A 26,703-nucleotide genomic window follows, 5' to 3' on the forward strand; every position below is an offset into this window, starting at 1 on the left:
CCCCATCCCCTCCCATGTGCTCCCCGCTGTCCTCCCCTCCCAGACCCCCTTTAACCCCTGCGCACGGCCCTCCAGCGAGGCCTCCCTGGGATTTGGACTCAATGCAGCCAGCCCCAGCACCTCCTGCAGCCCCTGTACCCCAGACTTATTTCTGTTTTACTGCCAGACCCCCGCCCCTATTTCTGTTTCCATTTCCACCTGCCCCTCGGGAATGTCAGCACCACGGGGGCCCCACCGCCTCAGCATCAATCAGCGTCTTTGACTGAATGGGCGGTGAGTGAACGCATGCGTCTGGTGGGGGGACAGCTCTGGGCCTTGGCCGAGTGTCTGCTGCTCTGGTCCCACCAGTAAGTGGGGTGGGGGTGGACCGGGACGAGGAGTTCCCTCCCTCACTGTGATGACCTGCTTCGCCTGTCCTGCCCGCTCCAGAGCAGTGAAAACCTTCAAACCAAGGGCAGGGGCGCAGGGAGGGGCTATGTGGCTGAGCTGGGGCAGCTGAGGGCCTCGCCTGTGGCCTCTCCAGGCTGTTGCAGCTGCAAACACGGGGGTCCTTACAGGAAGGGCACTGGGCTAGGGGCTTCCTGCCCTAGGTACGGGTGAAGCCGCACAGGAAATGCCCTGCCTGCTCCTGGGCAATGGGCTCTGGGCTTGGAGGGCATTCCCAGGGTGCTGCTGGGAGAGCTGGTCTGGTGGGCAGGACCCCCATAGGCTCACCGTCAGGCCGCTCAAAACAGCCGTCCCCTTGGGCAGGGCTGGGTCAGGAGGGCCTAGAGTTTGAGTGAGCAGGGCTGGGCGGGAGGGCTCCCAAGGGGCAGGAGGCAGCGACCTCAGGGCCTCCGTCAGGCCTGGTGGCTGCCAGGCCCCTTTGTGATGCAGGGGCCTCCGAGTTCCTAATTCCAATGGGGTCGGTGTGGGGGCGGGGCGGAGGGCAGTTCCAGGTTCGCCTGGCTCCCTGCTGCGTGGGTGTCCCTTCCACAGCCTCTGGCCCTGCCTCCTGACCCTCTCCACCTTTGCTCCTTGACCCCTCCATCCATGGGGCTGCAGAGACTGCTGGGAAGGAAGGCCGGCCCCTTCTCCCACACTGCCCACCTGGCTGACAGTTGGGGAGGTGTGTTGGCGGTGGGTTTGCGAAGGCTCCATCTCGGGCCTCCTTTCCTGTCAGTCTCCAGGGAAGTTCTGGGGCCCCACCCAGTGTGAGGGGGAGTGGGGGCCCCTGCCCTGCTCTCGATGGGCGTAGGCTGGGCTGTGGGGGAGGCCCCAGACCAGAGACACCCGCATTTGGCTGGCACGGGTTTTGCTGCCTCCCTCCGTCCCGGACGACTTGAGGCTTGATAGAGGCCGCCCTGGCTGGGAGGCAGGGGAGGGGCTTGGGCTTGACGGGCACTGGGGGCTTTGGGGTGTGACTCAGCTGCCCCAGACAGCAGTCGGGCGCCCTGGGCAGAGCCCGTCCCAGTCAGAGCTTGGACTTCCCTTCTTCACGCCTGCCTGGGCCACCTGTGCGGCTCTGCTTCTGTCTCAGAACCCACGGGATGAGGGTCCCCCGGGCCCCTGGGGCTATTGTCTGTGAGGGTGCCGGGGTGGGTCTGGGCCTGGAGCCGGGCCCTCACCCAAAGGCCTGTGCTGGGTCTTGTTGGAAACCTGTAACCCACATGCAGGTGGCCTCTCGGGTTAAACCCAGGCCTGGGAGGGCGGCGCTAGGGGCTTGGGCCCCTGACACCGGCCCGGAGCCCAACAAAGGACCTGCTCAGCCCCAGGCCCTCCTCGGCAGCCTCCCACCCCCACCGTCTGAAAAGCCAGAAACCCACCCTGAGTGAGCAGCCCCAGGCCGGGCTGCGGGCCTGTATGGGGATGAGGTCAAGGTTAGGCAGTGAGAAGCTGGGACTGAACTTCCTGGGGAACTGGGGGTGGGTCAGGGCCCAGCCAGGCCAGGGCAGGCTCCTTCCCAGAGCATGATGGCCCTGGGGTCCCCTAAAGACGCAGTCTAGCCAGAGTGGCTCCTGTCCCCTGCCAAGGTCGCCTGGATGCAGAGGCTGGCTGTCTCTGGAGCTCGGCCCACTTCTGCCCACGCTGCCTGGTTCCTGCATTCTCCCCCCCTACAGCCACGTCAGTGAGCAAGGGCCTGGGGTCCAGGTGGCCTCCTGGGGCAGCGGTACTGAGGCTGTGGCGGGGCGGGGGGGTGGGGGTGGCGCGGAGCGCTGGCAGCCAACAGGCGCTGGGAAAGTGGTTCCACAGGCCAGGGAGTTACTGGGGTCCAAGCACACCCTCCCTGTCTGCTGCCACCTGAAGTCGGGCCTGGGTCTTCTGGACAAGGGGGAAGGGGCCAGGGAGCTCTGACTTGGCCCCAGGTCTCTGCCATCGAGCCACCAGCTCAGCCCCCTCAGCTGGAGCACGAGTCCCCTCTCCTGTGAGCTCTGTCACGGAGCCACAGGGAGAACGGCGCACGGGCCAGGCCCGAAGGTGTGGTCAGGAAGCACCTGCGAGGGGCGAGGGGCACGGGCAGAGAGCCTGGTCCCCGCGCTGAGGGGCGCGGGTGACAGTTGACAGCCCATTGGAGAGGCTGCGTCACTGCCTGTGAACCCTGCAGTGACTGCCTTTGTGACCCCTGGAGGTACAACTGTGACCCGGTTCCATAATTAACGCCTTCATAACTAACTAGAAGTTCTCTACATTTAATTCTTGCGATTGAGTCTCTGGTGTGGCTTCTGGGTGGGCGGGGTGTGCTCCTGTCCTGGGGCCTGGCTGTGGGGCGAGGTCCTCGGGAGGGGGACTGTGGCCTGCAGAGGCTTCACCGTGGCTGGAAGCGCCAACGAATCGAGGGCCCAGGTGCTATGGCGCAATGCATCACCTAGCCACGGCGGCACCAGCACGGTGCGGGGCAGCCGAGCCTCCTGTGCATTAACATGGGTGAGAAGTCGCCGCCGTTGGGGACGCCCCACAGCCCTGAAAGAGGCCTCAGGGTGGGCGCAGGCCTGGTGTCGCTGCGGGTCAGCAGGATCGGGATGCCGCTGCCTCCACAGGTCCCTCACCAGCTTTCTGGTGAGAAGTTGGGGCGTGGGTGGGAAGAAGGGGCACCCTGAAGCTGGGAAGGGGACGTCTGGTCTGGCTGAGGCAAAGCTGGGAGCCTTGAACCCCCGAGGCTGCTGAGCCCCTCTTTTCAGTGGAAGTGGCTTGTTCTCCGTCATCCGAGGGGACAGCTCTTCCCTCGTCACAAACCTGGTGAGGAGCTTGGGTGGGGCTGGGGGCCTCCGGAGAGGGTGCTTACCCTAGTCAGCCTTCCTCCCACCCCGACCCGCTGTAGGCGGGGTGGGATCCCAGCACGTGGGGCCGGGGGCTCAGCTGCAAAGGCTGACCTGGGAGGAAGTGGCAGAGGCACCCCAATAACTGCAGGAGTCCCCAGGCCACACCAAGAGCCCTGGGAACTCTGCGTGGGAACGGAGTCTAGGGGCGGCACTTCCACGCAGGGTCGGCTCTGCTAACCCGGGGCACACCTGCGGGAGACACCGAACGCACCGCGCCGGAAGTCAGCTGCTGGAACTGACTCTAACGGTTCACCTGGACTCCATGGTCTGCAGGGAGGGAGGTGGAGGTGCTGGGACTTGTGTCCAGCGTGACAAGGTGCAGGGAGACAGCACGTTGGAGCAGATTTATTATGTGTGACCAGTGCACCCATGGCAGCCGCCTCCTGGCCCCCCGGGGAATCATGGAGCTTACTCTTCTTCGACCGTTAAGCTAAGCCACAGCCGTGCGCTTCAGCTCTTGTGTTCGGGGTGCATCGCTCGCGGTGCGTTATCCTTTTGGGGTACCGCTGGATTTGGGTCTGTGGGCGTTTCATTCAGGGTTTCAGAGCTGGCACTTCATAAATGAAATTGGTGGTGACTTTCACTTGGTTGAGATGATGCTTTCTTTGAAAAAGAACTTCTTCTTGGCTCTGAAGGAGTCGGAAGCCTGCGATGGACTGTACTTTAGAGGCTGGTGTTTCCCTGCTGTTGCTGGGACGGGGTCTGCGCCGAGGGGCGCTCCCTCGCCGCCTTCCCCTTCCTGCCTCGGGGCCCGTCCTGGGTGACTTCATCTATTCTGGAGTTGGTTTAAGTACCTAATATTCCCGGAGAACGAGTCCATTTCACCCCAGCCTTCGGAAGTATTCACAAAGAGTTGGGAAAAGTCTCTTATGCTCCCTTCAATTTCCTGTCACTTTTCAAAACTTCATCCGTAGTGAAAGCGACTGCCACTCCGAAACACGGTCGTCTCGAATGAGCACATCGCCAGCCGAGTGCCACCGCCAGCAGCGAGCCTCCAGACGAGGGGCGAGCCGCCCCCGCCCTTGAAGTTCTCCTTTCTGAAAACCCTGGGCACCCACATAACCGCCTGTGTAGGGGACCCTGCCTCCCGTCTCCCGAGACGGATTCCTTCCCCTATGTACCAGATGAGCCCATGCTGAGGGATCCCAAGACAGCCCAGACACCCACCCTCCACCCCGACAAGGCAGAGCCCCAGGCTCATGCTCTCTCTCTCCCTCTGACTTCCTGTGTGACCCCAGACGGGCCTCGCACCCTCCAGGACCCATGAGCTCCCCGATGGCTTCTGCTGAACCATGTCCTGGCAGCACAATAACCACAAGGACCGGTCCAGCAGGGACGCTGGCCCCACACGGGGACTTGTCTGCAGTGCTCGGCCGGTAGCGCAGACCCAGGTGAGCGCCCCGGGCCTTCCTGGCAGGGAGTGTCCCTGTCAACAGGTTGGGACCACACAACAGTGTCTGTGCTTTTTTCTGCCTTTTTATAAGAAAAGATTTACATTTTAGGGAAGGGGAAGGGAGGAAGAGAAACCCTATCAGCTGCCTCTCATATGCTCCCCAACCAGAGACCCGGCCCACAGCCCAGGCACGTGCCCTGACCGGGGACAGAAGCAGTGATGCTTTGCTTTGCGGGCTGTCGCCCAACCCACTGAGCCACGGTGGTCAGCATGGTTTTGTCTGCCGCTGACTCGTCTGTTTCACGGCACTTCTGAAGGATCACGTTTTGGATGTATTTCTTAGTTGCTCCACTTTCCTGTTCCTATGTACTACCTTCTGCTGTTATTCTTACGAATTCTCGGTTTCCTCTGTTCGCGGTCTGTTTCTTTCTTCTCCGCCTGGGCGTGCACGTCCCCTGCGTCTGTTGGGCTGCCGTGCAGTGGGCGTCCTCAGCCCGGGCCTGCCCGGGCCGAGGCTGTGCCCTGGGCGTCCTGTCCCCAGACTGGTTTTGCCACACCTCTTGAATCCAAGAGTTGTCTCGTGTTCAGGGGAAAACCCCTCCCTACCTCGAGTCGGGCGACATCCTTCAGACCCGCCCCAGCATTCTGCTCCGGACCCCACGCAGGGCCTTCTGGGCTTTGCCCACTTAAGTGCCTGGCGTGGGGCTGGGGGAGTGGTCAGCCATGGCCTCTACCTGCAGTGGGCGGGGGACTGCCCCAAGGCAGGTTGGGCCCCGGGGGCAGGGCAGACCTTGCTCAGGGAGTCCAGGAGGGTGGGCCCCTCTGCAGGGTCCCCGGGCTGTCTTCTGTTGAGGAACCTGTCCCAAGCTGGGGTGTGGCTCCTAGTCACCCCGAGTTGACTGTGACCGTGTGCTAATCGCTGGACCTTTCCAGCCCCTATTTTCCAAGTGGGACAAGGCTACTTTGGAGGGTTTTTAGGGAGAAGAAAGCAGGAAACGAGTGAAAGCCTTTCGGGAACACCACAAGCCGCCGAGCGGGTGAGCTTGTTGGTGAGCAGTCAGCACCATCTTCCCAGCTTCTGCCCCCGCGCCAGGGGGTGGGGGCATCTGTGAGCAGGCTGGTCCCCAGCAATGGGGGCAGAGGGGAGGTCAGGTCGCCAGGCTTCGAGGGCAGGGCTGCCCTCCACCAGCACACTCTCGGGCCCGGGTCGTGTCAGCCTCCAGGTGACCAGGGAGGAGCTGGTGGCGGGAGGCGGGTTGGGGGGAGCACGGGCAAGTCTGCAGAGCACCAGGTCCTGGGACGCGGGGCCAGGGCAGCCCTGGGGACACTCCTGCAGGCTGTGGTGGCGGTGGGGTACGGGGGTCACTGCAGGGTGGTCTTGGAACCCTCCTGGCAGGGAGGGGGCACGGGAAGGTGAGGCCTGGCCACTTGCTTTCAGGGAAGGCAGCAAGGCCGGGCCAGGCCCAGGCTGACTGAGAACGGTGACATAGGCGTGAGAGCAGTGATGGGTCGTGCTGCCCCATGTGGGGAGGTGCCCCTGGGGCGGGGGGGACTGGGCAGGGCAGCTCTGATATGGCCCTGAGTGGACAGGTGGGGGCAGGAAGCCCTGGTGGGGGAGGGGGACAGCAGGTGCAAATGCACGCAGGTGATGGTGCGTCCACACTAGGGCTATCTTCCTGAAGCTTGGAGGCTGAGCCTTCTCTGACCTTGACCCCCGGGCCAGCCCCCACCTCATGGCCTTAGAGCTGACTCATCCACATGAGCTACAGCAGGAAGGGACGCACGTCCAGGCTTTCAGTGGCCTGTCCAGCACAGCTCGTTTGCAAACCTGAGAAAACCCTCTAACCTGGTCCTAGCTTCTGTGAGGCAACCGGGGGCCACGGGCAGGACTGCACTCCTTGCCCATCCCGCGAGGGTTTTCAAAGCAAACCAAGGGCAAGTTTAATCCGTGGGGGACGCACCCTTTACACCCCCACAATGTTGCCGGAAGAGCCAAAGAGAAGGTCGGCCTCTCTGCTCATTAAGGGGGTGGGCTCTCTCTCTCTCTCTCTCTGCTTGGTGGGGGGAAGGGTCACATCATCCCCGTGGCTGCAGTGGTGGGTTTGGGCCCTGGGCTCCCCAGGAGAACGGCTTCATCAAAGCAGGGGTCTCAGCTGGTAGGCCCCAGCTAGGGAGTTCTGTCCTTGGGGGGGCCCACCTGAGGCTTAGCCCAGGATCAAAGGCAGCTTCATGCCCCCCTCCCCAGGGCCACCTGGGGCTGACCTTAGTCTTGTCCAACCTGCTGGCCCCATGCCAGGGCCACGAGGGCCCAGCTTTGGGGACCAGGACGCCGTTGTAGCAAGGGGTCCTGGGCCTCCCCACACTGTTGCTCCAGGCCAGTGGGACTCGTTTTGCTCTGCTTCCCAGGGCCGGCTGTTCAGAGGAGTCACCCCCCAGGGCTTGGAGGGTGGGGTGAGCACTTCCCTGGTTTGGGGGAAAAGTGACAAGGGGGCGCCGTGACTGGGCCTGGTGAGCGAGGGGTCAGTGGAGCCGGCAGCCTGAGGCTGCCTCCCTGCGGATCCTGGCCTTCAGCCTCTTCAGGCCGCCATGCTCGGGGTCGAGCAAGAGCCCACTCTCAGCTGCTGCCCAGGCCTCTGCATACCGCTGTCCCTGCAGGCAGCGCTGCCCCTGGTGCAGCAACGCCTGGGCGGCGGGGGCCTGGCCTGGCTGCGCCCACAGGCTGTTTTGGGCTGGGGCGGGCGCCAGCCTGAGGGCCTGGGTGAAGGCCCCGGTGGCCCCAACCTCATCCCCCAGGCTCAGGAGCAGGCGGCCCCTGGAGCACAAGTCCTCTCTCCTCATCGGGAGGTCGCCACCCCCTGCTTCCTCCTGGAGCACAAGGTCCAGGTCTCTGAGCGCCCGGCCAAACTCCTGCAGCTCGGCCAGGCAGCTGGCCCGCAGGCGCAGGTGACAGGCGCTGCCACCACCAGCCAGGACGGCCAGCGAGCAGTAGCCCAGCGCCTGCCTGGGCTGCCCTGTGGTCAGGAGGCTGCGGGCTTCCTGGACTGCAGCCTGCAGAGAGAACAGAGGAAGGGAGCACAGGTCAGCCCAGCATGTCACAGCCCCACTGGCCCTGCACAACCGGCCTCTGCAGAAGAGCTGCCGAATGCTCTGGGCCGGGAGGACTTCCACCCGGCCAGCTCTGAGTCTCCCTCCAGCCCACCACCCCACCGCCGCCCCTCCAGGGCGCATGCGTCACACCAGGCCGCAGTGGGTCGGAGTGGTGGTAGAGGTCCCGGGACTGCAATCCTACCGGCCTAGAAATCCTCTGGAAATTCTGCAGGCTGCTCAGGGGTCCTCCTCACTCCCCTCTCCCTCCCTGACCTGCTGTTCTCACCTGGGCGACCTCCTCCCTCTGCTCCTGTCCAAAGTCGCCCGCCCCACAGGCCCCCCTAGTGGGCCTCCCACCCTGCCCACCCTCCCGAGGCTGCCCGGCTGGCCCTGGGGACAGTGGCAAACACTGCCTCTGCACAGCCCGGTCCTTGCACCCCCTCCGCGGCACAAGGTCAGGAAGCACGAATGGGCTTCTCACTGTGGCCCCGCAGAGCTGGCCACAGTTGGGGACAGGCTGCCGCCGCCCGGTCCCCCTGCGCCCCCTGCACTTTACCCCAGCATCTGCCGGCGCGAGCCCCGGGGCCTCGTCCGCTGTCTGCTCTCCAGACTCACTGTCCTTTCCTGAGCGTGGCTGCAGCGCGCCCTCCGAACCTCTCTCCCCCCACCTCACGGGTACCCCGCCGGCTTCATATGGCTGCTCCCTGCCCCCATGGAAGAATAAGGCACATCATGACCCTGCCTGAACCGCTGTCCCGCCCGCCCTTTTCTCGATGCAGTCAGGTTGCGCTAACGCCCCCTCCGCGCCCTGTCCCCACGGCTGGCACAGGGCACCCCGACACTCGGCAGGGACGCTGTCTGGGAGCACAAACGCCAGGTTGGGACGCAGACGTGTGCGCCTGGCTGGGGGAGGGAGGTCTGGCCGGGACCAGTGGCCAGGGTCCGTGGCGTCGCTGTTAGGACTCTTTCCCGGGCGCTGTGGTTCTGCTTTCCCACCAGACGGAGAGCGCCCAGCTCGCCCCTCTGCCGCGCGACGCTGCCCAGCGGCTCCACCTCTCTGGACTAAGCGGCGTTGCAGGCGTAGTGCCCTCCCGACAGGCTCCGCACGGTCCCGGCTCAGGGGCGGTACCACCGGCCAAGCGCAGGCGCAGTACCGCCTCCGGAAGCGGGGCGCGACCACTTCCGACTCCTTTCCGTGATGGCTGGAATCATTGGGCAACACGCGCATCTCTCCCCCCCTCCCCCCCAGCAGCGGAAACCAGCCTCCGGGGCGCCCTGCACAGTTCGCTCTGTGCTCAGAGACGTCACTCTCTGCGTTCTTGGTCCCGATGACGCTGTCTCACTCTGGCTCTCTCGGCCCCGGTGGCAGCGTCCCCCCGCATGTCCCATTGCCCTTTGCGTGTAGCCAACTTTGTTAAACCAACCCCCCAGTGAAACACCTAGAGCTGTGTCTCTTCCCAGCAGGCCCTGAGTGCTGGAGCCCACGAGAGTCCCTGGATGCTCCAGGACACACGGGCGCGAACCCCGCGTCCTCTGACCCCAAAGCATGCTATACTCTTGGCCTCCCTCCCTCCCGGCAAAGGCTCAATTCAGCCGTTCGGTGCCGCCCTGCGCCTCGGGCCAGCAGAGGGGCCGAAGTGGTCAGATCGGACCAAGACACGCTGCCCTCCGCTCCGCCCCGGCCCGCTAGCTCCTGCGAGATGGTCTCCAGGAGAGCTTAGGCTGAAAGCCTCTCCAACCCCAGCCCCCGCCCCCTCCACGCCCTGTCAACCACACCCTGAGCTCTGCCCTCCGTCCAGGCTAGGCCGCGGTTTGTCTCTCCTCACCACGGCTTCACCTCCAGTGCGCCCGCCCTCGGCTGGCCATTGCCCTGTCCTAGGGTCCCTGCAACATGGACACTCTCTGAAGCGAACCTCTGCTGTCTCCCCTGAGATTTGAGGGCCATGGGGTGGGGCTGTGGCTCCACCCAGCACCTGGTGGAAGGTGCTCTGGAGTTCTTGTCAGGTCAAGGGTGGAATGAAAAAAATCAGCTAGCCATAGAGGCGGTGAGCTGGGCCTGACGTCCCTTCGCAGTCCCTCTCGGCTCCCCACCTGCCCTCTCACTGGGAGGGACCCATCTCTCCTGGCCTGACCTGGGGGTGGGGTGGGCTTCCTGCGAGAGCAAGGTGCTCCTGGCTGGTTCCGCCTGGCTCTGAGGAGGGGGTACCCTCCCTCTCCCCCACTCAAGCTGCCTGTTCCTCATGCAAAGAAGCCAGAAAATTGCGGGAGTGGTCAGAGCTTGAGAGGGCGAACCCAGGTGCCTCCTGCTCACACGCCCACCCAGCCCACCGCCACCTGGAATCAGCACCCAGGGGATGCAAAGCAGCCCAAGCGCCTGGGGTGCTGGGGAGGGCTGACGTAGGGGCTCCACGGGGTGTGCAGGCACCTGGGCCAGGCTCTGCCGCTCCGAGGCCTCCAGGAGGTGCAGCAGGAAGCCGAGGTCCCCAGCGTCTGTCTCCGCCAGGCTCTGCAGGTCGCGGGAAGCAGCTGGCACGTCCCCCTTCTTGAGCCGGAGCAGGCCACGCCGGGCCCGGGCCGCCTCTGATGGCGATGTGGGATGTAGGGCTTCTCGTAGGCGGGTGCCAGCCTCCTCGTAGCTGCCTGTCGGGGATCCGGAAAGGACAGTCAGGGTGGCTTTGCGGCAGGGGCACGGAGAGGTGGGACTCACTGGCCACGGCACTGGGGAGCCTGCCACAGCCTGTCTTGCTCCGTGCTGGTTCGGGGAGCGGCAGGCCGAAGGGCTCAGCGGTGGGAGGAAAGGCAGGAACAGTGGGACCTGGTGACGCCACGCTGGTCACATGGACTTGCCTGCTACCAGTAGCCCCACCTCATGGTGGGGGGTGTCACCCGAGTCCATGACCCCCAGGCCGAGCAGCATGGCTCTGAGCCCCTCTCCGTGGTCATCACATGGCTCTGCTCTTTCCTGGGCAGCCTCAGGGGCCGGACAGCAGGGCAGGAGCTGCCCCCAGGCTCCCTGGAGGCCTGGGTCAGGGCCCCTCTCAGGACTGGGGGTGAGGTTGGCAGGCAGGGGACATGCAGGCCGCACAGAGACCTCCCCTTTCAAGTAAGTGCTGACACAAGCTCAGGCTGTTTCAGGAACGGCTGGCATTTGGGCGTGTTTGGGCGTCAGGTGGCCCCACCTGTGCAGGGCCTGGGTCCCTGGGGCACTCGGTCCTCTCCTGGATTACCGACGAGGCCCGAGTGCTGCAGGAAGCCCCGCTTCTTCTCCCCGCAGGCAAAGCCACGTAGGTGCTAACGGACAAGCCATGCATACCAGGCCCGCGTGGGGACCAGGTCCCATGGACTGGGATTCAGGTGGAAGGGACCGTGGCAGCCACTGAGTCTAGGATCTCTCTCCTGTTTTACAGAACAGACCCCGGGGCTGAGAGGAGCTGGGACAGACACCAGTTCCCACGCCGGGCTGCTGTGTACCCATCGCGGTGAGCATGTCCACCAGGAGGAGGTGCCCGCTCAGCTGCCCTGCCTCAATTCTGATCAGGGCCTCCCCCGTGGCAAGGAGGCCCTGCGCATCGCTGTCACTGATGGGGGCCCTGCTGTCCAGCCGCTGGCTCAGGAGGTCTCGGCAGCGGGATGACAAGCCCTGTGCTATGAGGGCCTGGGCCTCTGGCTTCAGAGAGCGGATCTCAGGGACTGCCGTGCGCGCGTCCAGCTGCAGAGCCAAGAGAGCATCGTCCACAGCCTCCTGCAAGGGCAGAGGGAAGGTGGGTGGCAGAAAGGGTCCCATCTGGGTGTTTGTCCTCCCAGTGTCTGGGGACGCCAGGAGGAGTAGACAGTCCAGTCCCTTCCCTCTCACAACTGGAGAGGGGTGTCAGCCAAAATGAGGTGCTCTTGGCTGGATCCCATTTTGGCTTAATGGACTTGTCTCTGCAAACCACGATGCTTGCCGGGCACGGGCACGGGTGTCCAGGGGCTGGGTTCTGACCACAGGTGCGCCCAGGTTGGAACACACACCAGGCTGCCAGCACCCTTGGGGGAAGCGGACACACCATGGGCAGAACCGAGAGCCGCCTGAGGTGCCCTTGTGGTGTTGTCCTTGCTCCCTAGGACTGCAGCCCTGAAGCAAGTGAAAGAACCTGGCAGGCAGGTTACCTCCAGGCTGCTCTTTCGCCCAGCAAAGCTGCAGGCAGACAGCCAAGTGCAGTCACTTGCCAGTGACCTTGCTCTTGGCTGAGAAGTGTCTTGTCACTGGGCCGTGGCTGCCTCTGTGCACGTCTTCTCTGGGATAAACACCCACCCCCCGCCTGGCCGCAGACCCCTCCCGCCCTGCCCCTGCACGCTGCTGATCGGGACCCACAGGCCCTGTGTAGACAAGGCAGGGTGGCACCCAAGACAGCAGCCGAAGTCTCATTATTTTAAGCTGAGGGCCCCGTGGTAGCCCTGAGGGTTGGCACATGTCCCCGCTGAGGCTGGGAGGCACAGGACTGACCATCAGGTGACAGGGAAGGACTCTGAAACTGGGGGTGAGAGGGTGAGGCTCCCGTGAGCCCCAGGGCAGCTGGGGCTTTGATGGGTGTCTGACTGTTCGGATGGCCTGACCCCCTGCTCCCTCTCTTCTTGGGGGTTGAGAAGGAAGGCAGCACCTCCCCCAAAGCACCCTCCCCTTTACCAGCCCTGGGTGGGGATGGTAGGGCCCCGGTACCTTCCGCTGGTCCAGGGCCAGGTGCAGGAGCGCCCGGCCACACAGGGCCCGCACATTCCTAGGCTCCGCCCGCAGCACAGAGTTGAAGTCGAACATGGCGGTCTTCCTCTGGCCCAGGAACCCGTAACACCGGGCGCGGGTGAGCAGGGACTCGCTCGCCTGACCCCCTGGGAGGAAGGGGTGGGTCAGGGCCATTCGCTGACCACGGGCAGGCACAGTGCGTCTGTCTTCATCCAGCACTTATGGCGCCCCTCCTGGTGCCCGTTGGAGGAGGGACACCCAGAGGGTGTGCCAGCTGTGGGGCCCCCTCGGGGGGCTCACAGACCACTGGGCACCAAGACAGTGAGGAGTGGTGGTGCCTGGGAGGGCTGATGGGCAGCAGAAGGGGCTTCCGAGAGAAGGGGTGTGCCCTGCAGCCACATCTGAGGGGAGGGGCAGGAGGAGGAAGGGTCCTCAGGGCTGGGTGTGGGGCAGCTACCAGCCTGAAGGTGCCAGGAGGGCGGGGAGGTGCCTCCGAATCCCGGGCCCAGGAGTCCCCTCCCCAAAGAGGTTGCCGCAAACATGCTTTTTCCATGCATGTGTCCTGCGATGGGCACAGGAAACAATGCTCCGGGCTCTGCAGGACACTTGGGGTGTGTCCCCTTCCCAGCTAACCTGTGTGGGGTGTGAACTCACACCGGGCACCGTCCCTGGCTGTCCAGGAACCAGCGCATCTAACCCTTGCTCCCACCTCACTCAGGTGTCCCCGTCATCCCCCTTGGAGGGGAGGTGCCCAGTAAGTGCAGAGCCGGAAATCCGCTGGCATTTTGATCCCAAGTCTGTGCTGAATCCTGAGCACCCCAGGAGCTCACTGTGCCTCCTTGGGAATGTACCTTCCCTTGTCACCCTACGGGCCGCTGGCCAGAACCCTGCCCGGTGAGGCTGTGGTTGGCTGGGGGAGTGGGGAGATGGACGCACACTTGCAGAGACACGTCCACTGCTCCCAGAGAGGGCTCACGGAAGCTGAGTCCTTACCTCCCAGGCTGGAGGGAGATGAGCAAAGCTGGTAGAGGAGCCTCAGCTGGCCCTCCTACCCTCAGGGCCCAGGGTGTGGGGAGGGCCCCCCTCAGGCTCTGCCTGGTCCAGCCCCTCTCCTGGGCTTTAGCCAGGGCCTCAGTGCAAAATGCCCTCCCAGGGTGCACCACCCTGGAATCTGTGAACCAAAGGCGGGCTTGGAAACCCTTGGACCCTCACACCCAGCTCAGCAGAAGCTCCCAATGCCCCCATGCACCCGGCACAGGATGGGGGACCTGTGGGCAGGCAGGCAGCTCCCACCTGCAGCAAAGATGGCCAGAGAGAGGTAGGTGATGGCCTCCCTGGTGTGAGCCTCGCCCTCAGCCCCGCCTGGCTGCGCCCGCAGGATGGCCAAGGCCCGTGCATGGCAGTGGCCCCGCAGCAGCTGCCGGTCCTCCCGGCGGAAGACATCCAGGGTGGGCTGGAGACAGGTCGTGTCCCCGGACTGGACGACCTTCTTCACCAGCTGCAGGGGGCAGTACAGTCACCGCAGTTCCTCCCTGCGCTCCAGTCCATTCCGCCACCCCGCTGTTCCTGGCCTGGCTCTCAGGGGCGCAGCCAATGAGGGGGCAGCCCACAGGGGGCTTGGCTCATGGGGGCGTGTCCTGCAGGTTAGTGGCAGAGGCGTGGCCCGCAAAGGGGGCGTGTCTTTTAGTGGGGTGTGGCTCATAACAGGGGGAGGAGTGCCTGTCCCCAGCACGGATCCTGGAGGTGTGAGCGTCCTTTAGAGCTGCTCCTCTCCCTTGTGTTGCTGGGGTTTGGGGTGTCCCAGTGTCCCTGATCCGTGCCCCCTCCTCCATACATGTGAGACGGGAGCAAAAGTCCTGGGACCAATGCCTGTTCTGGGAGCGAGACACCAGACGGACGTGACCTTGGAGCTCAGAGCCGCTCCACTCCAAAGAGACCCGATGGTGCTGCTGCTGGCTGCTCGTGGGGACACAGGTCCCAAAGCAGCCTGCCTTTCCACTCTCATCACCCAGGGCAGGGAGGCCAGACACCTGAGGTCAGAGGGGAAGGAGGAGGCTGCCCCAAAGCCCCACATCTTCCCCTGGACGGTAATGTTCTGACCATGATCCAGCAAGAAGCTCTCATAACACCCAAAGGAGGTGGAGTTCTGCTTTTCCTGAGAGCAGAGCACTCTCAGAGGGAGACGAGCAGGGCCTGAGGGCCTGGGGGCCCCTACACCGTCCCCCCCACCCGCTGTCATGGGGCAGGGTCGCGTCAAAGCTGGGTCACCAGTTTACATGGGAGATTTGGGGCGAAGCTCAGCCTGCCTTGGACTCTTGGCCCTTTTTCTTCGTAACACGACAAAAGCAAATATGAGGCGCCTACTGCATGCTGGGGGCCTGCTGGGGCCTGGGACACCTGCTGCAGCCAATTCCTGTGATGACCCGCAAGACCGGGGCACGGGTGAGGAGCCTGGGGCTGGGACAAGATTTGCCTGCTTCAAAGTCTGGGTTGTGGGGTGCAGAGCCAGGGGCCGCCGACCTCACCTGGTGGGCGTCGTAGAAGAAGCCCCTCCGCAGCTGCAGCAGGGCCAGCCGCACCAGCACCGGGGCTGCCTGGGGCGTCCGGGAGAGGGCCACCAGCAGCGCCTTGTGGGCGTCGTCCAGGCGGCCCAGGCGGTACAGGGCATCGGCCGCCAGGAGGCGCGAAGCCTCGTCTTCTGTGTCCAGCTCCATCAGGAGCATGGCCAGCTGGTACACGCCCTGGGTGTTCCTGCAGAGAGAGCAGCTGGCGGAGCGCAGGCCCCTTCCCTACACCCCCGCCCCCTCCCCATCCCAGTACGCTGGCAACAGGCAAGTCCTAGCCCACACGCCTGGACCGGGGTGCTGCCTTTCCGCCAAGATGCAGGGACCAGGATGCTGCTGGAAGGACCCTCACGGGCGCTGCCCCATCTGCCCGCCGCCCCTGGGGCAGGCATCTCATGGAGGGCAGGTCGGAGGCTGCGTGTTGACCCCAGCCAACCCTGCCCGACTCTCCTCTTCTGCAGAAACAGGGTACCAAGGTCTGCGCTGCTGGGCTCAGGGGTGTGTGTTAGGCAGAGCTAGGAAACAAACCGGGGTACCCTCCCAGTGCCCCCGGAAAGTGAGACGAAATGCCCCTGGGAGAAGGGGTGGGGAGCCTGGAATGTGAAAAGCCCCAGAGAGAACAAATGTAAAGGGGGCACCCACGAGAACATTCCTCCTCACTAGCAAATCAAGCAGCCAGGGGGCACTGGGGGTGTGTGAGTGTGCGCATACATGGGTGGTAACATCGGACACAGCCGCAGGAGGCCCCCCGCTTGGTGCTGGTAGCTCAGAACAGCTGCGGGGTCACCGCAGGGCTGGCAAGGAGCTTGCAAAGGAAACTCCACACTGGGTGTGGGCCCAGCCGGGCAGGCGGGCAGCTCTCCAAGTCCAGGGCCCCCCGGGGCCACACTCCCTGGACCCAGGGGCACCCCTTCGGCCTCTGGGTTAAGGGCAGAACGGGGGGGGGGGGCAACAGGACAGCACTGGGGGCGTGACAGCCAAGAGCAGAGCTGTGGGACCATGGTGCGGTCCCGGACTGCGGGGACTCTGCTGGTGGCCCAGGAAACGTTTGCCATCTACTGTGAGAAAAGCCGAGCGGCCTGAACCGTACACAGGGCACAGCTCCGTTTGTGACCCAGGTCTCCACGCACACAGAGGAGCAGCTAGCGGGGTGCCTAGTGGCGGGGTGATGGGTGAGTTTTCCTTTTTCATTTCCGTGATTGACTTTCTAATTTTCTATGAGTCAGTCCTTAGTGCGTCGCCGTTAAGGATTGAGATCTGGGCCCTGGCGCTAAATCTGCCACCAGCGACTTAGAGAAATCACCCAGCTCTCCCTGCCTCAGCTCACGCATCCGCAAGACAGAAGACACACATCTGGCTACCTGGCAGGAGCCCGGAATGAAGCAGCCCAGGAGAACGCACGCGGGGCTAGTGTTTACCCTTCTGGTGCCGCCGGGCTGTCCACCTCCGCCGCCTGCCTCCGGCGGCCCCGCGCGCCCGTGGATCCCGGGTCGGGCCTCCGCTGCAGCATCCTGCGGCCCTCCTCCCGCAGCACGGTCAGCAGCAGCCCCCGCTGGTTCCAGGGCACATAGGCCTTGGCGACGAGCAGAGCCTCATCAGGCCGCAGGCGGCAGGCGGTGACATAGTCCAGCGCGCCCAGGAACGCGCTGCCCGCCAGCACGCGCAGCAGCCCGCGGCCGCACAGTGCACGCACACAGCCGCCCGGGTGCGGCGGCCCCTGCTCCACCACCTCCTGGAAGTCCTCCCGCGCACACCGCGCGTCGCCGGCGTGCAGCGCGCAGAAGCCTCGAAGCGCCAGCAGAGGCGCGCGGTCCCCGGCGCGATCGCCGGCCCGATCTCTGGGGCGTGTGGGCCGCAGCAGGCGCTCGCACAGCGCCCGGGCGCCCGCCGCATCCCCGGCCAGCAGCAGGCACTCGGCGAGGCGGGCTCCCAGTGCCGGGCGCGTCCGGGTCGGCGCCACGCGCAGCAGGACACGGAGAGCGCGGATCACCGGGGCCAGCAGCTCGCGGTCCGAGTCCTCACGGAGCTCCGGGCGGCTCCGCACGGCCTCTTGGAAGTGGGCAAAACCCACGTCCGCCACTTCCTGCGCCTGGATCCGCACGCGCTCCCGGTCCTCTGCCGAGAGCACGGCCTCGAACTGCCTCCGCGCCCCCGAGGGGCTCTCGCGGAAGGCCTCGTGCAGGTCTCGAAGCAGGTCCTGGGCCCCGCCGTCCAGGAAAAAGGCTGCGGCCGCGCGGGTGACCAGCAAGGCAGCCAGACGCTCACCTGGGGCAGAGAACAGAGGACCTGTGGGTCCCGGTGCTACCGGGGTGCCAGCTGTAGCGCTGAGCCCTCGCGCCCAGTCTTCCAGTGCTTTGGACCTTCGGAAGCACTTCGGTGGTGCCATCTCCCAGGAGGAGAAGGGGCAGGAGGCTGGAAGCTCGTTGGTGCTCAGAAGCAGGCGGGACAGTGTGTTTGTGTGTGTGGCGGGTGTGGGGGTGGGGTGGGGGGCAGCTGCCCTGGAGGCCTCCCCAGCCCTGCCCTCTCAGTTTGGGTCCCGAGTCAGTCTCTCCGCCAACACGGAGATTTAATTACAATACTTCCTCCCCAGCCCCCACCCCCAACCTTTTAGTAATAAATCTGAGGGTTGAGTTCCTCTGCCAGGGACCAGCTCCAGGTCAGAGCCGAGGTGGGACCCCGTGACCTGGGTAGGGGCGGCTGTCAGTGAGATTCTGTTTCTGTTCTGCTCTGGGCAACGTGGGGACTGGATGCTTCCCTCTCCAGAACAGAGACCTCCCTGTCAGGTCCCGGGAAGGGGGTGTCGCCGGCCAGAGTGGGGGACCGGGCTGTCTCCTGTGCCTCAGTTTCCTCTTCTGCGTTAAAGTGGGGTGAAGAGGGCTGCAGTCACAGAGCTGTGAGCATGGACTGGGTCAACGGCGCCCAGAGCCCCGAGGGGCCGAGGGGCAGCGTTACTCAGTCAGTGCTCCGGGCAGTACGGGAAGCCAGGCCGCTCCGCAGCAGCGCCCCGGGCAGGCGCACACCCCTGAGCGAATCCCAGAAACCTCAGGGCTGGCGGGAGCTCAAGGTCATGGGCGCCTCCCTGCCATGTGACAGGTTAGGAAGGGGTGGCGGGGAGGGGACTGCACCCCAGTGCTTTTTGCACAGAGCCCTTCAGAATGGTCAGAGCGCCTCCTTCACGACCATAATAGTCCTTTCCGCGCAAACAGGTGCAGGCACGGAAGCCAATTGCCCCCGCCCTGCCCTGCTGCCCTTGTGGGTAGGTGTCACCTCACAGCCCGAGCCCAGTGCCGAAAACACCCTGAGATCAGCTAGCCAAGGAAGCGAGCAGCCGCGGCCCACCCTGTCTAAAGCTGGCGGCCAAAGTAAAAGCAAAGCAACAAAAACGAAACAAGAAACAACAAAATGACCTGAGCCTTTCCTGTCCACTGCTGACCCCTGACAACATCACTCTGTAGGGGCGGCAGGGGGAGCCCGTGGGGCCCGGGGAGCGCTTATTTCTTCCCCGCAGGGCAGCGTGTCCTCTGCTGTGTGCCTGCGTCTGCAGCCTCGCCCACTAGCCTGCTGCTGTCGGCCCCAGGGCACGAGGCTCTGCACACTCTTCTTCTGTTTGCCCTCTCGGATAAGCTCGCCAGCTCTTCGGCTGTCTCCCACAGGCTAGGAAATGATTCATTTGTTGTTGTGCTTTTCAACTCTAGGAGTTTTGGGGTTTCCGTGTACTCGCTGAGATTCCACATCTGTTCACTCATTGAGGCCACATTTTCCTTTAGTCCTTCGGTGTGTCACTCATAGTTCCTTTAAAGTCCTTGGTGTGCTGATTTCAGCACGTGGGTCCTCTCGAGGTCGGTCTCCGGTGACTTCTTTCTCTCCTGGATGTGGCTCACATTTTCTGTTCCTGTTTCTTTGCCTGTCTAGAATTTTTTAAAACGGTGCCCTAGACGTCCGGTTGATGCTTTGTAGAGCCTGGATCCAGCTACGTGCCTCTGAAGAGAACGGAAGTTCATTTTGGCCGGCAGTTGAGTCAGACAGAACCGAACTAGCAGCTGGAATGCCCGAGAAGGTCCTGCAGTTTCCAGCCTCTGCTTTTCCGACCACCAAGCCTCCCCCTGGCCTGCGCAGCTGGGTGGTCGGCTGAACAAGGGCGCGGATTCAATGCACACACTTGGGGTCTCAACCCGACTGTGGCTTCCTCCTTTTCAGGACTTGCCTTCTGACTTTCCAGCCACTTGGTCGCAGCCCTGCACCCTGTACTGGGACAGCACACACCCGTGAGTCCTGCTCCACGTGGATGAAACCTGGACGGAGCGGTTCCTTCCCTCAGGCAACAGCCCGAGCACGCAAACCTCACCTCCGCAGCCCCCATGTGCCAAGGGCCAACGTCCGGTTTCTGGCTGCATTTGCTCACTGGCCCGTGCCTGCCCGTGCCTGCCTCTTGTGTCCTGTCCCCACTGTGCCACCGCTGTCTGCGGGCACCTAGCCTAGCTCGGCCACTCCACACGGCCGGCAGCCAGCCTCTTCCGTTGTTAGACTTACACCTGTTGGCGGTCCGGGGGGACATAAAATGCTACGTCCGCATTGGTTTCCTTTTCCTTTTCCTCATTACTAGTGAGGCTCGTTTATTTAAAAACCCTTCCCCTCCCGATCTGGCGGGTAGCAAGGGGTGTCTGGCTTTAACGAGCATTCGTATCATTACTAGGATGGTGGGCGTCTCCCACGTGCTCATTAGCCACCTGTGTTTTCTCGGGGGGGGGGTAATCCTTCAGCCAATTCTAGCACTGAGGTTTATTTTACTTCTGGTTGACATGTAGGAATTCTTCAAATGCTCTGGTTATTAATTTTTTGCCCATTGTATACTTTGCAAATGTTCTTTCTTTGTTGTGGCTTGTCCTTTCGTTTCCTATCGTTATGGGCAACACAGAAGGTTAAGATTTTTAATTTCATCGACTGTATCGAATTTTCCTGTATTCTTCCTTTTTTTTTTTTTTTTTTTTTGATATCTTCAGAAGCCCAGCTGCTCACAGAAGTCCCACGGGTATTTTCTTACACTTTCATTTCTGGGACCCTTAGCTGTTGACACGGTCCCCGTGGGTGTCACTTTTTGTGTGGTTTGAAGTAGGGTGTCAGCATGATCCCGCCGAATAACGGCCTCTCTCTTCCACTGCAGATCTGCTCACTCTCGTGGGTTAACTTCCAGCTGGCTCTGCTCCTGGCACAATTTGTTTTATTGGTCTTTCCGTCTCTCCCGTAAGTCTGCATTGGTTAGTATAGTTTTGCACCAACTGGTAGAGCAAATCCTCACAGCACCACCTTCTTCTCCGCCTCCTCCCCCCTCCTTCCCTCCTTTACCCTCCTTCCCTCCTCCCCTTCCCCTTTCTCCCCCTCTCCCCCGCCTCCTTCTTCATCTTGTCTATTATTGGTCCTTTGCTCTTCTATTATACTATCAAATCTTTCTAACCATAGACATCGAACATCTCTCTACGTATATAATTATTCTTTATTGTCTTTTAATAAAGTTTTATAATTTTCTTCATGAAAATCATACGATTCTGAAATAAATTATTCTCTATTGCTATAGTAAATGGTAGGTGTTTAAACAACAAAGTTTCTATTTCTTGCTGGTGTCTATACATGCAAAAGCTTTTTGTATATCCTGTTAAATTCCGTTCCTGTATTTGATACATTTTTGTTGTTTCTTTTGGGGTTTCTACATAGCTACTTATGTTGTGTGGAATAATAACTTTGTTTCCTCTTTTCTGTCTTGTTTTTTTCCCTTCTTACCTTATTGCATTGGCTAGCATCTCCAGTACAATGATGGATAAATGGGAGTGGGCAGCCACCTCATTCTTGATTTTAAATGGAAGGCTTCTAAAATATCACCATTAAGTATTATGCTTTGGGTAGTTTTTTAAAAAGTTATTTATTAAACAAGAGTATAATTATTTATTTTTAGAGAGAGGGGAAGGGAGAGAGAAACATCAATGTGTGGTTGCCTCTCACATGCCCCCAACTGGGGACCCGGCCCACAACCCAGGCGTGCGCCCTGACTAGGAATTGAACCGGTGACCCTTTGGTTCACAGGCTGGCACTCAACCCACTGAGCCACACCAGCCAGGGCTGAGTATAAATTCTGAACGAGTAGTAGCTCTAGGCAGTGAACAGGATCATAGGAGTAACAGTAAAAGGGCATGCATGTGGCTCTCTCACCAGGGTGTTTTTGACATAGGTGGTCTCTCTGTGAAGTTGTTCATGAAGAATGCTGAACCCACGGGAGGTGGTTGCCCGGTGCTTTGGGAGGGCAAGTGCTCAGGGAACCATGGCACACAGGGGCTTACACACCGGGAGGTTGGAGCTGAAGCTCCTCTGACTCTGCAGCCAGTCCCGTGCGCCCGCTTGCTAAGAAGGGCAGAGCACTTTCCAAACACAGGGAGGCCGGTCAGTGCTTGCGAGGGCGTTTGATTGGTAACCTTGAGGTTCGAATGCATTTGTTATGGGAAACTACATTTGTAAAAGGCGCGTGATGGGAAACTTCTTTGTTCGCATCATAGGCCACGCTTGTGCTGCTGGTGGTGACAGGTGACTCCCTGTGACACAGACGACTCGGGTCTAGGGGACGCAGTCAGCGGTCCCCAGGGAAGGGGCTCCTGTCCAGTTCTGAGCCGAGTCAGGACAGGCAGGCTTCCTGCCAGTCTCCCCTGGGGCGGGGTGCGGTGGGGTGGGGGGCACCGTTTTTTGTAGCATACTTGTTCTCTGAGGCTGCAGCTCTTTGGGGGGCTCTGGATTTCTGCAGGGTCTCTACTGGTCAGTAAAGTGGAAGACCCCCCGCCCACCTGGGAGTGGCCGAGTGCCCCTGCCCTGCCGTGGCCCCTGCTCAGCAGCGAGTGCACATTTTTGTTTTGCGCTCGGAGGGCCCCCTACTTTTCCATAAGCTCAGGATTCTTTGTGATTCTGCTGAGCGTTTTTACACCTTTTACAGTGGGAGGATTTTAGGGTGTCTGGTCTAGCATGTTTCCAAAAACAACCTGCCCACGCACTTTACTGTCCTCTCTGGTCCCCTCCTGCACTGGGGCACCCACCCCTCCCCGAGGCTCACGGCACAGACACCCCGTCCCGTCCTCACGGACCCCCAGTGGTGGCTCCCCCACACGGCACTGCTCTGCGTCTCGAAGATGCCCTCGCCAGCACCCTGCAGGCTCCCAAATTTCCTCCTTCTTCCTGTTCCCCGTCCCCTTTGCTGGGCCCTCTTTTTGGGGACAGTGTGATGGGTGGTGAGGAGCACCCGGGGGCCAGATTCCAGCCCACCGTGAACACTCCTTGTGGCCTCAGCAGCCCTTTGGGCCCTAGGGACGCGGCTGCACCCGCTCCGAGGGCGGCTGAGGGGACTCCATGAAAATGAGGCGTATCCACCCCTCAGCACGGGGTCTGCCCACTACTGTGTGATGAGTGGCCCCTCGTACTCATGCCCCCCACCTCTGAGTGTCCAGCTGCCCCACAGCCTCCGACCAGACTCCTGACTTTAAGCGTCTTCTCTGACTGGACGATTCGTAACCCCTTCTTCAAACCAAGCGTCCACTCATCTCCAGGCCCACGTGTCCAGCAGCCCAATAACATGTCCACCTGATTGGTGCGAGGGACATCCCTTGGAGCCCTTACGGGTGACACCATTTTACGGGTGGGATACACATTCTCTCTCTCTCTCTCTTTTACATCCAAAGTGTGTTGATCGGGATGGTTCCCCACTCATCCCGATTCAGGTACTTTCAGCGCCGCTTTCTTCTGAGGGAGCACCCCTCTGTCAGCCTGCGGTTGGCGACCGAGAACAGGGGCACAGCCAGCACACAAGACTACCGCCTGTGCAGGGCTACAGGCGGTGGCGACTTTACAGCGTCCTGGGCGCTTCACGTCCATGAGGCAGGAACTGGGGCTCGTGACTCCTCGTGACTCCTGCAGAGGGACGAAGGGGGTCCTTCGAGAGAGGCATGTTGTCCTGGGGAGGTTGTCACCGCTGGAAAGCTCTCTCCCTCCTCTCTCTCTCTCTCTCTCTCTCTTTTTTAACACATGAAAGTCCTTAGTTTACTAACCCTGTCATGCAGACTCTGCACGTTCACCGCTGAGGGTCACCCCTGCGGCGCTGTCTCCGGCCCCTGCGGCCCGGCCCTCTGCGCCTGCGCTCCCGTCTCTGTTCATGAGGCCCGTTCTGCCCACGGGGCCATGGCGTGCATGTCTGTACTCGGGCTCATTTTTCTTTGCGTCCCAGGACGTGACAAAGCCAGTGGCCTGGCCCCCACCAAAGGGGGTTCTGGATCAGAACACAGAGATGACGTCTGATGTGCACATTTGGGCGAGTTTCCCTGAGTTTCTGTCTTGGGCACGGCTGCCTTCCTGGGCTGCACGACATCGGTGCCCCTTCGTTTCTGCTGGGGTCGTCTATTGCCACCAACTTCCCGGCTGAACAGTTCCTGTGTCGCTCATGACGGCAGACCATCTTCAAGCAGGCCGGAGGACAGAAGTTTGATACACATTTCACCGAATCCCCACAGCCACGCCCAGAGGTGGGTGTGGCCTACGGGGAGGCGGCCCAGCGAGGCCACACAGCTGGGAGGGGCTCCGAGTGCCCGAGGCAGGCCGGAGTGTGGCTCCGAGGGGCTCTCTCACCACCCCCCCGCCCCCCCCCCCCCCAACCAGGAGCAGGACCCGGCAACGGAGCCGGGCAGGAGCAGCGACTCACACAAGGTGTGTGTAAAAACCCTGCACCCCATCTCCCTGCCTGCCGCTCCCCTGCCCTCTGCATCCCAGTTGCTAAAGGTGAATTCTCAAAATCCTTCCTGACCTTTCCCCACATCCCTCTCTCCACCTTTAAATCTTGCCATTTCTGATTTAGCGATGAAACCCCAGACCCATCGTCGAGCTCCAGCTCTTCCTCCTCAGTCCTCCTCCACCGAGTCTCTCCTTCCAGCCTCCCGGCCCCGTCCTCCAGTCCGGTCCTTCCACCGGCCCAGTTCCCCTGCCCCCAGCCCTGCCCTCCTCCCAGCCTGGACCACCTCCTGGCCTCCCAGGAGGCTCAGGTGTCTCCCGGCTCCGTGGGCACATGCTGTGCACAGCAGCTGGAGGGGACTCTGCAGATGGAACCCAGAGCACTTCACGCCGCAGTTTCAATACCCGCTCACCCCATGGCTCTTCTGAGGGTAAACACGGAGGGTTCTCCCGGCCAGGAGGGTTTAGCCACGGCTACTGGGTGTTCAGGGCCTCCGATCTCCTGTCCCTACTCCCACTGACCACCCCGCCCCAGCCACCCTAGCTCCACTCAGGGTCATGGACACGCCCAGCTCTTTCTCCTCCAGCCGCCTGGCACTTTCGGTTTCTGCTGTCTGAATCCTTGTCGCAGCTCAAATGACACCTCCTCCCAGAAGCCTTCCCTGACCGTCTGGCTAGAGGCACACCTTGGGTGTCATTTCTCAAAGCAGTTATTTTGTTTGCTTCCTTTCTTGGGCGCTCTGTCAGGGCAGGGGCTTGTCCTTCTTGTCCCTGTGGTGTCCCTGGACTTACCACGACCCCCCGCCCCCACCACAGGCAAGACTTAACTGTGCTCTGAAGGGACGGCTGGAGTGACTTTCGCCCTGACCCTCAGGGAGACGCGACCCGCATCCTACCTCGGGGTCTGCCGCCGGTCGGGTCCGACTCGAGGGCCCGGCTGCACGCGTCCCGGCAGTCTTCATACCGGCCGCCGTGGAGCAGAGCTTCAGGTGACAGGGCATTGCTCCAGCTGCCCCCGGGGTCCAGGGCTGCCAGGAGTCTCTGGCAGTCGGTGTCCTGCTGCCTGGTGCTGTCCGCAGCCTGCTGGCTCCTTGAGATGTGGTCCTGGAGGGCGCTGACCAGCACGGGGAGGTAGGGCTGCTGGTGGGTGAGGATGAAGGCCACTGTGCGGTCAGCCCTTGAGGTGAAGGCCTGAAGGTAGTCAGCCAGGCCAGCGTCCACCTGCTCCCTGGACAGGACCCAGGCCAGGGCGCGGGTTAGTCGCAGCTCCAGGGCTTGCTGGGAGTGTGTGTCCAGCAAGGCACTGCACCGCCGCACCACCTCCCCGTGGCGCCCATGAGCCAGCAGCCCGGCCAGAGAGTGCAGGACAGCAGCTGGGTGGTCCGGGCACAGGGTGGCCAGGAAGGCGGAGGCCAGGGTCCCTGTCAGGGACACCACGGCCATGCCATCCCAGTGGATGGCTGGGATCTGGCTGTCCCCTCGGCACCAGGCTTCCAGGGTGGCCACCACGGGTGCCCCCCGAGCCTCGGCCAGGGCAGCTCGGACACTGCGAACTGCGGAGGGGGCATGGCAGCTGAACGCAGCCAGGTAGAAGGCGGTGGCCAGCGGCGGCTCCCCCAGGGCCAGATGCTGGTCGCCCTCCCGGCAGAGGCAGGCCACGAGCTCCTGGGCCGACATCACGCCTGCACCACCGATGGGTCCGTGTCCAGTCCGCACGGGCACCTGCGGCGGGGCGGGGAGCTCGGTCAGCACTCGAATGGCGGTCAGCCCCTCGGCCCTACAGCCCCCAGCCTGCTTCAGAGCAGCCTCCGGCCCCTCCCCACTGAGACCCCTGTGTCAGCGTGGAGCCCCATTGAGGGAGAATAGGGTGGACCCAGCTGTTAGGATGCAGTTTGCTCTGCGGGCGGTCTCCCTGGGCTGGGCGCATTGACCGGGCTCTGCCTGGCCAGGCTCCCAGCCCACGTTTGCCTCTGGGCCTCAGCCTCCTCCTCTGCAGAGTGGGACCTTGACGGGACCGTCATGCTGCTCAGCAGCCGCCACGCTCCACAGGACGCCCCTGCAGGCACAGGCCCCTCAGGGAGGCAGAACCCTCTCATTAACCCGGGTCACACAAGCATCTCTCCGGCCTTCTCAGCACTGAGCCCACAGTCCTGCCCAACCTCGGGGCCACACCCTCACCCGTTGCCTCGCCTGCGCAGTGTGGGGCTGGAGCGGGTGCTGGGCCGCCGAGGGGCACCTGCCGGGCTCTTGGGTGGTGGTGAGGAGCCATTGGCCCAGGCCAGGTTCAGTTCTGAGAGGGGGACCAGCCCCGTTGTACCCCTCTGCCCTCCCACACCCTCGGGCCTGAAGAACTAACTCCTGTGCCACCAGCCTCTCCTGAGTCCCCAAGCGCCCGCAGAGCAGCCCCCACCCAGGCTGTGCTGACGGCCAGACTCACACACGAGCACAAGGCTAACGGGCGCACACGCTCACGCAAGCACATACTCACACGTGCACGCACACGGTCACTGGCTTGTGCTGGGAAGCTGGGCGCACAGGGAGGGCAAAGGCTCACACGCCCCAAACTGGCTGGTAGCTGGCGGAGCAGGCGTGGGCGCGCCCCTCTAGAGGGTCGGCGGGGCTGGGCTCCCAGGTGCCCCACCAACACGGCACCGCGGGCTGGGGCGGCCAGTGCGTTTCCCTGGAGAGCATCAACACCCTCCACGCGCGGCTCAGCGGCGCCCCCAGCGGCCGGGCGCCCCTGCCGGCCCCACCCTTCAGCCCGCCCCCACCGGGCCCTCGGCCCCGCCCCCGGCCGGCTTCGGGGCTTCCCAGCCTCAGCGCGGGGAGGGCCCGGGCTCAGGGCAGCTTCGGAGCTGATTGTGGGGGCAAAGGTAGGGGGCCACTGGACGC

General features: G+C 62.8%; 1 protein-coding gene across 2 annotated transcripts; it reads right to left on the reverse strand.

The window, feature by feature from the left end:
* Positions 1-3,295: 3,295 nt before the first annotated feature.
* On the reverse strand, positions 3,296-26,474 carry TTC34 (tetratricopeptide repeat domain 34). Of its 2 annotated transcripts, none has more exons than XM_053921058.2 (9): positions 26,312-26,474; positions 24,708-25,533; positions 16,482-17,328; positions 15,025-15,250; positions 13,793-13,997; positions 12,479-12,645; positions 11,251-11,521; positions 10,205-10,419; positions 3,296-7,740 (listed from the first exon to the last, which is right to left on the reverse strand). In XM_053921058.2, exons 2-9 carry the CDS (start codon positions 25,486-25,488, stop codon positions 7,213-7,215), a joined length of 3,240 nt encoding a protein of 1,079 aa, XP_053777033.1. In that variant the 5' UTR covers positions 25,489-25,533; positions 26,312-26,474; the 3' UTR covers positions 3,296-7,212. The 2 variants fall into 2 exon arrangements, with proteins under 2 accessions (XP_053777033.1, XP_053777032.1); XM_053921057.2 differs by having other exon boundaries at positions 26,300-26,474.
* Positions 26,475-26,703: the final 229 nt, after the last annotated feature.

This window comes from Desmodus rotundus, chromosome 3, assembly GCF_022682495.2.
Source record: "Desmodus rotundus isolate HL8 chromosome 3, HLdesRot8A.1, whole genome shotgun sequence".
Lineage (NCBI taxonomy): Eukaryota > Metazoa > Chordata > Mammalia > Chiroptera > Phyllostomidae > Desmodus > Desmodus rotundus.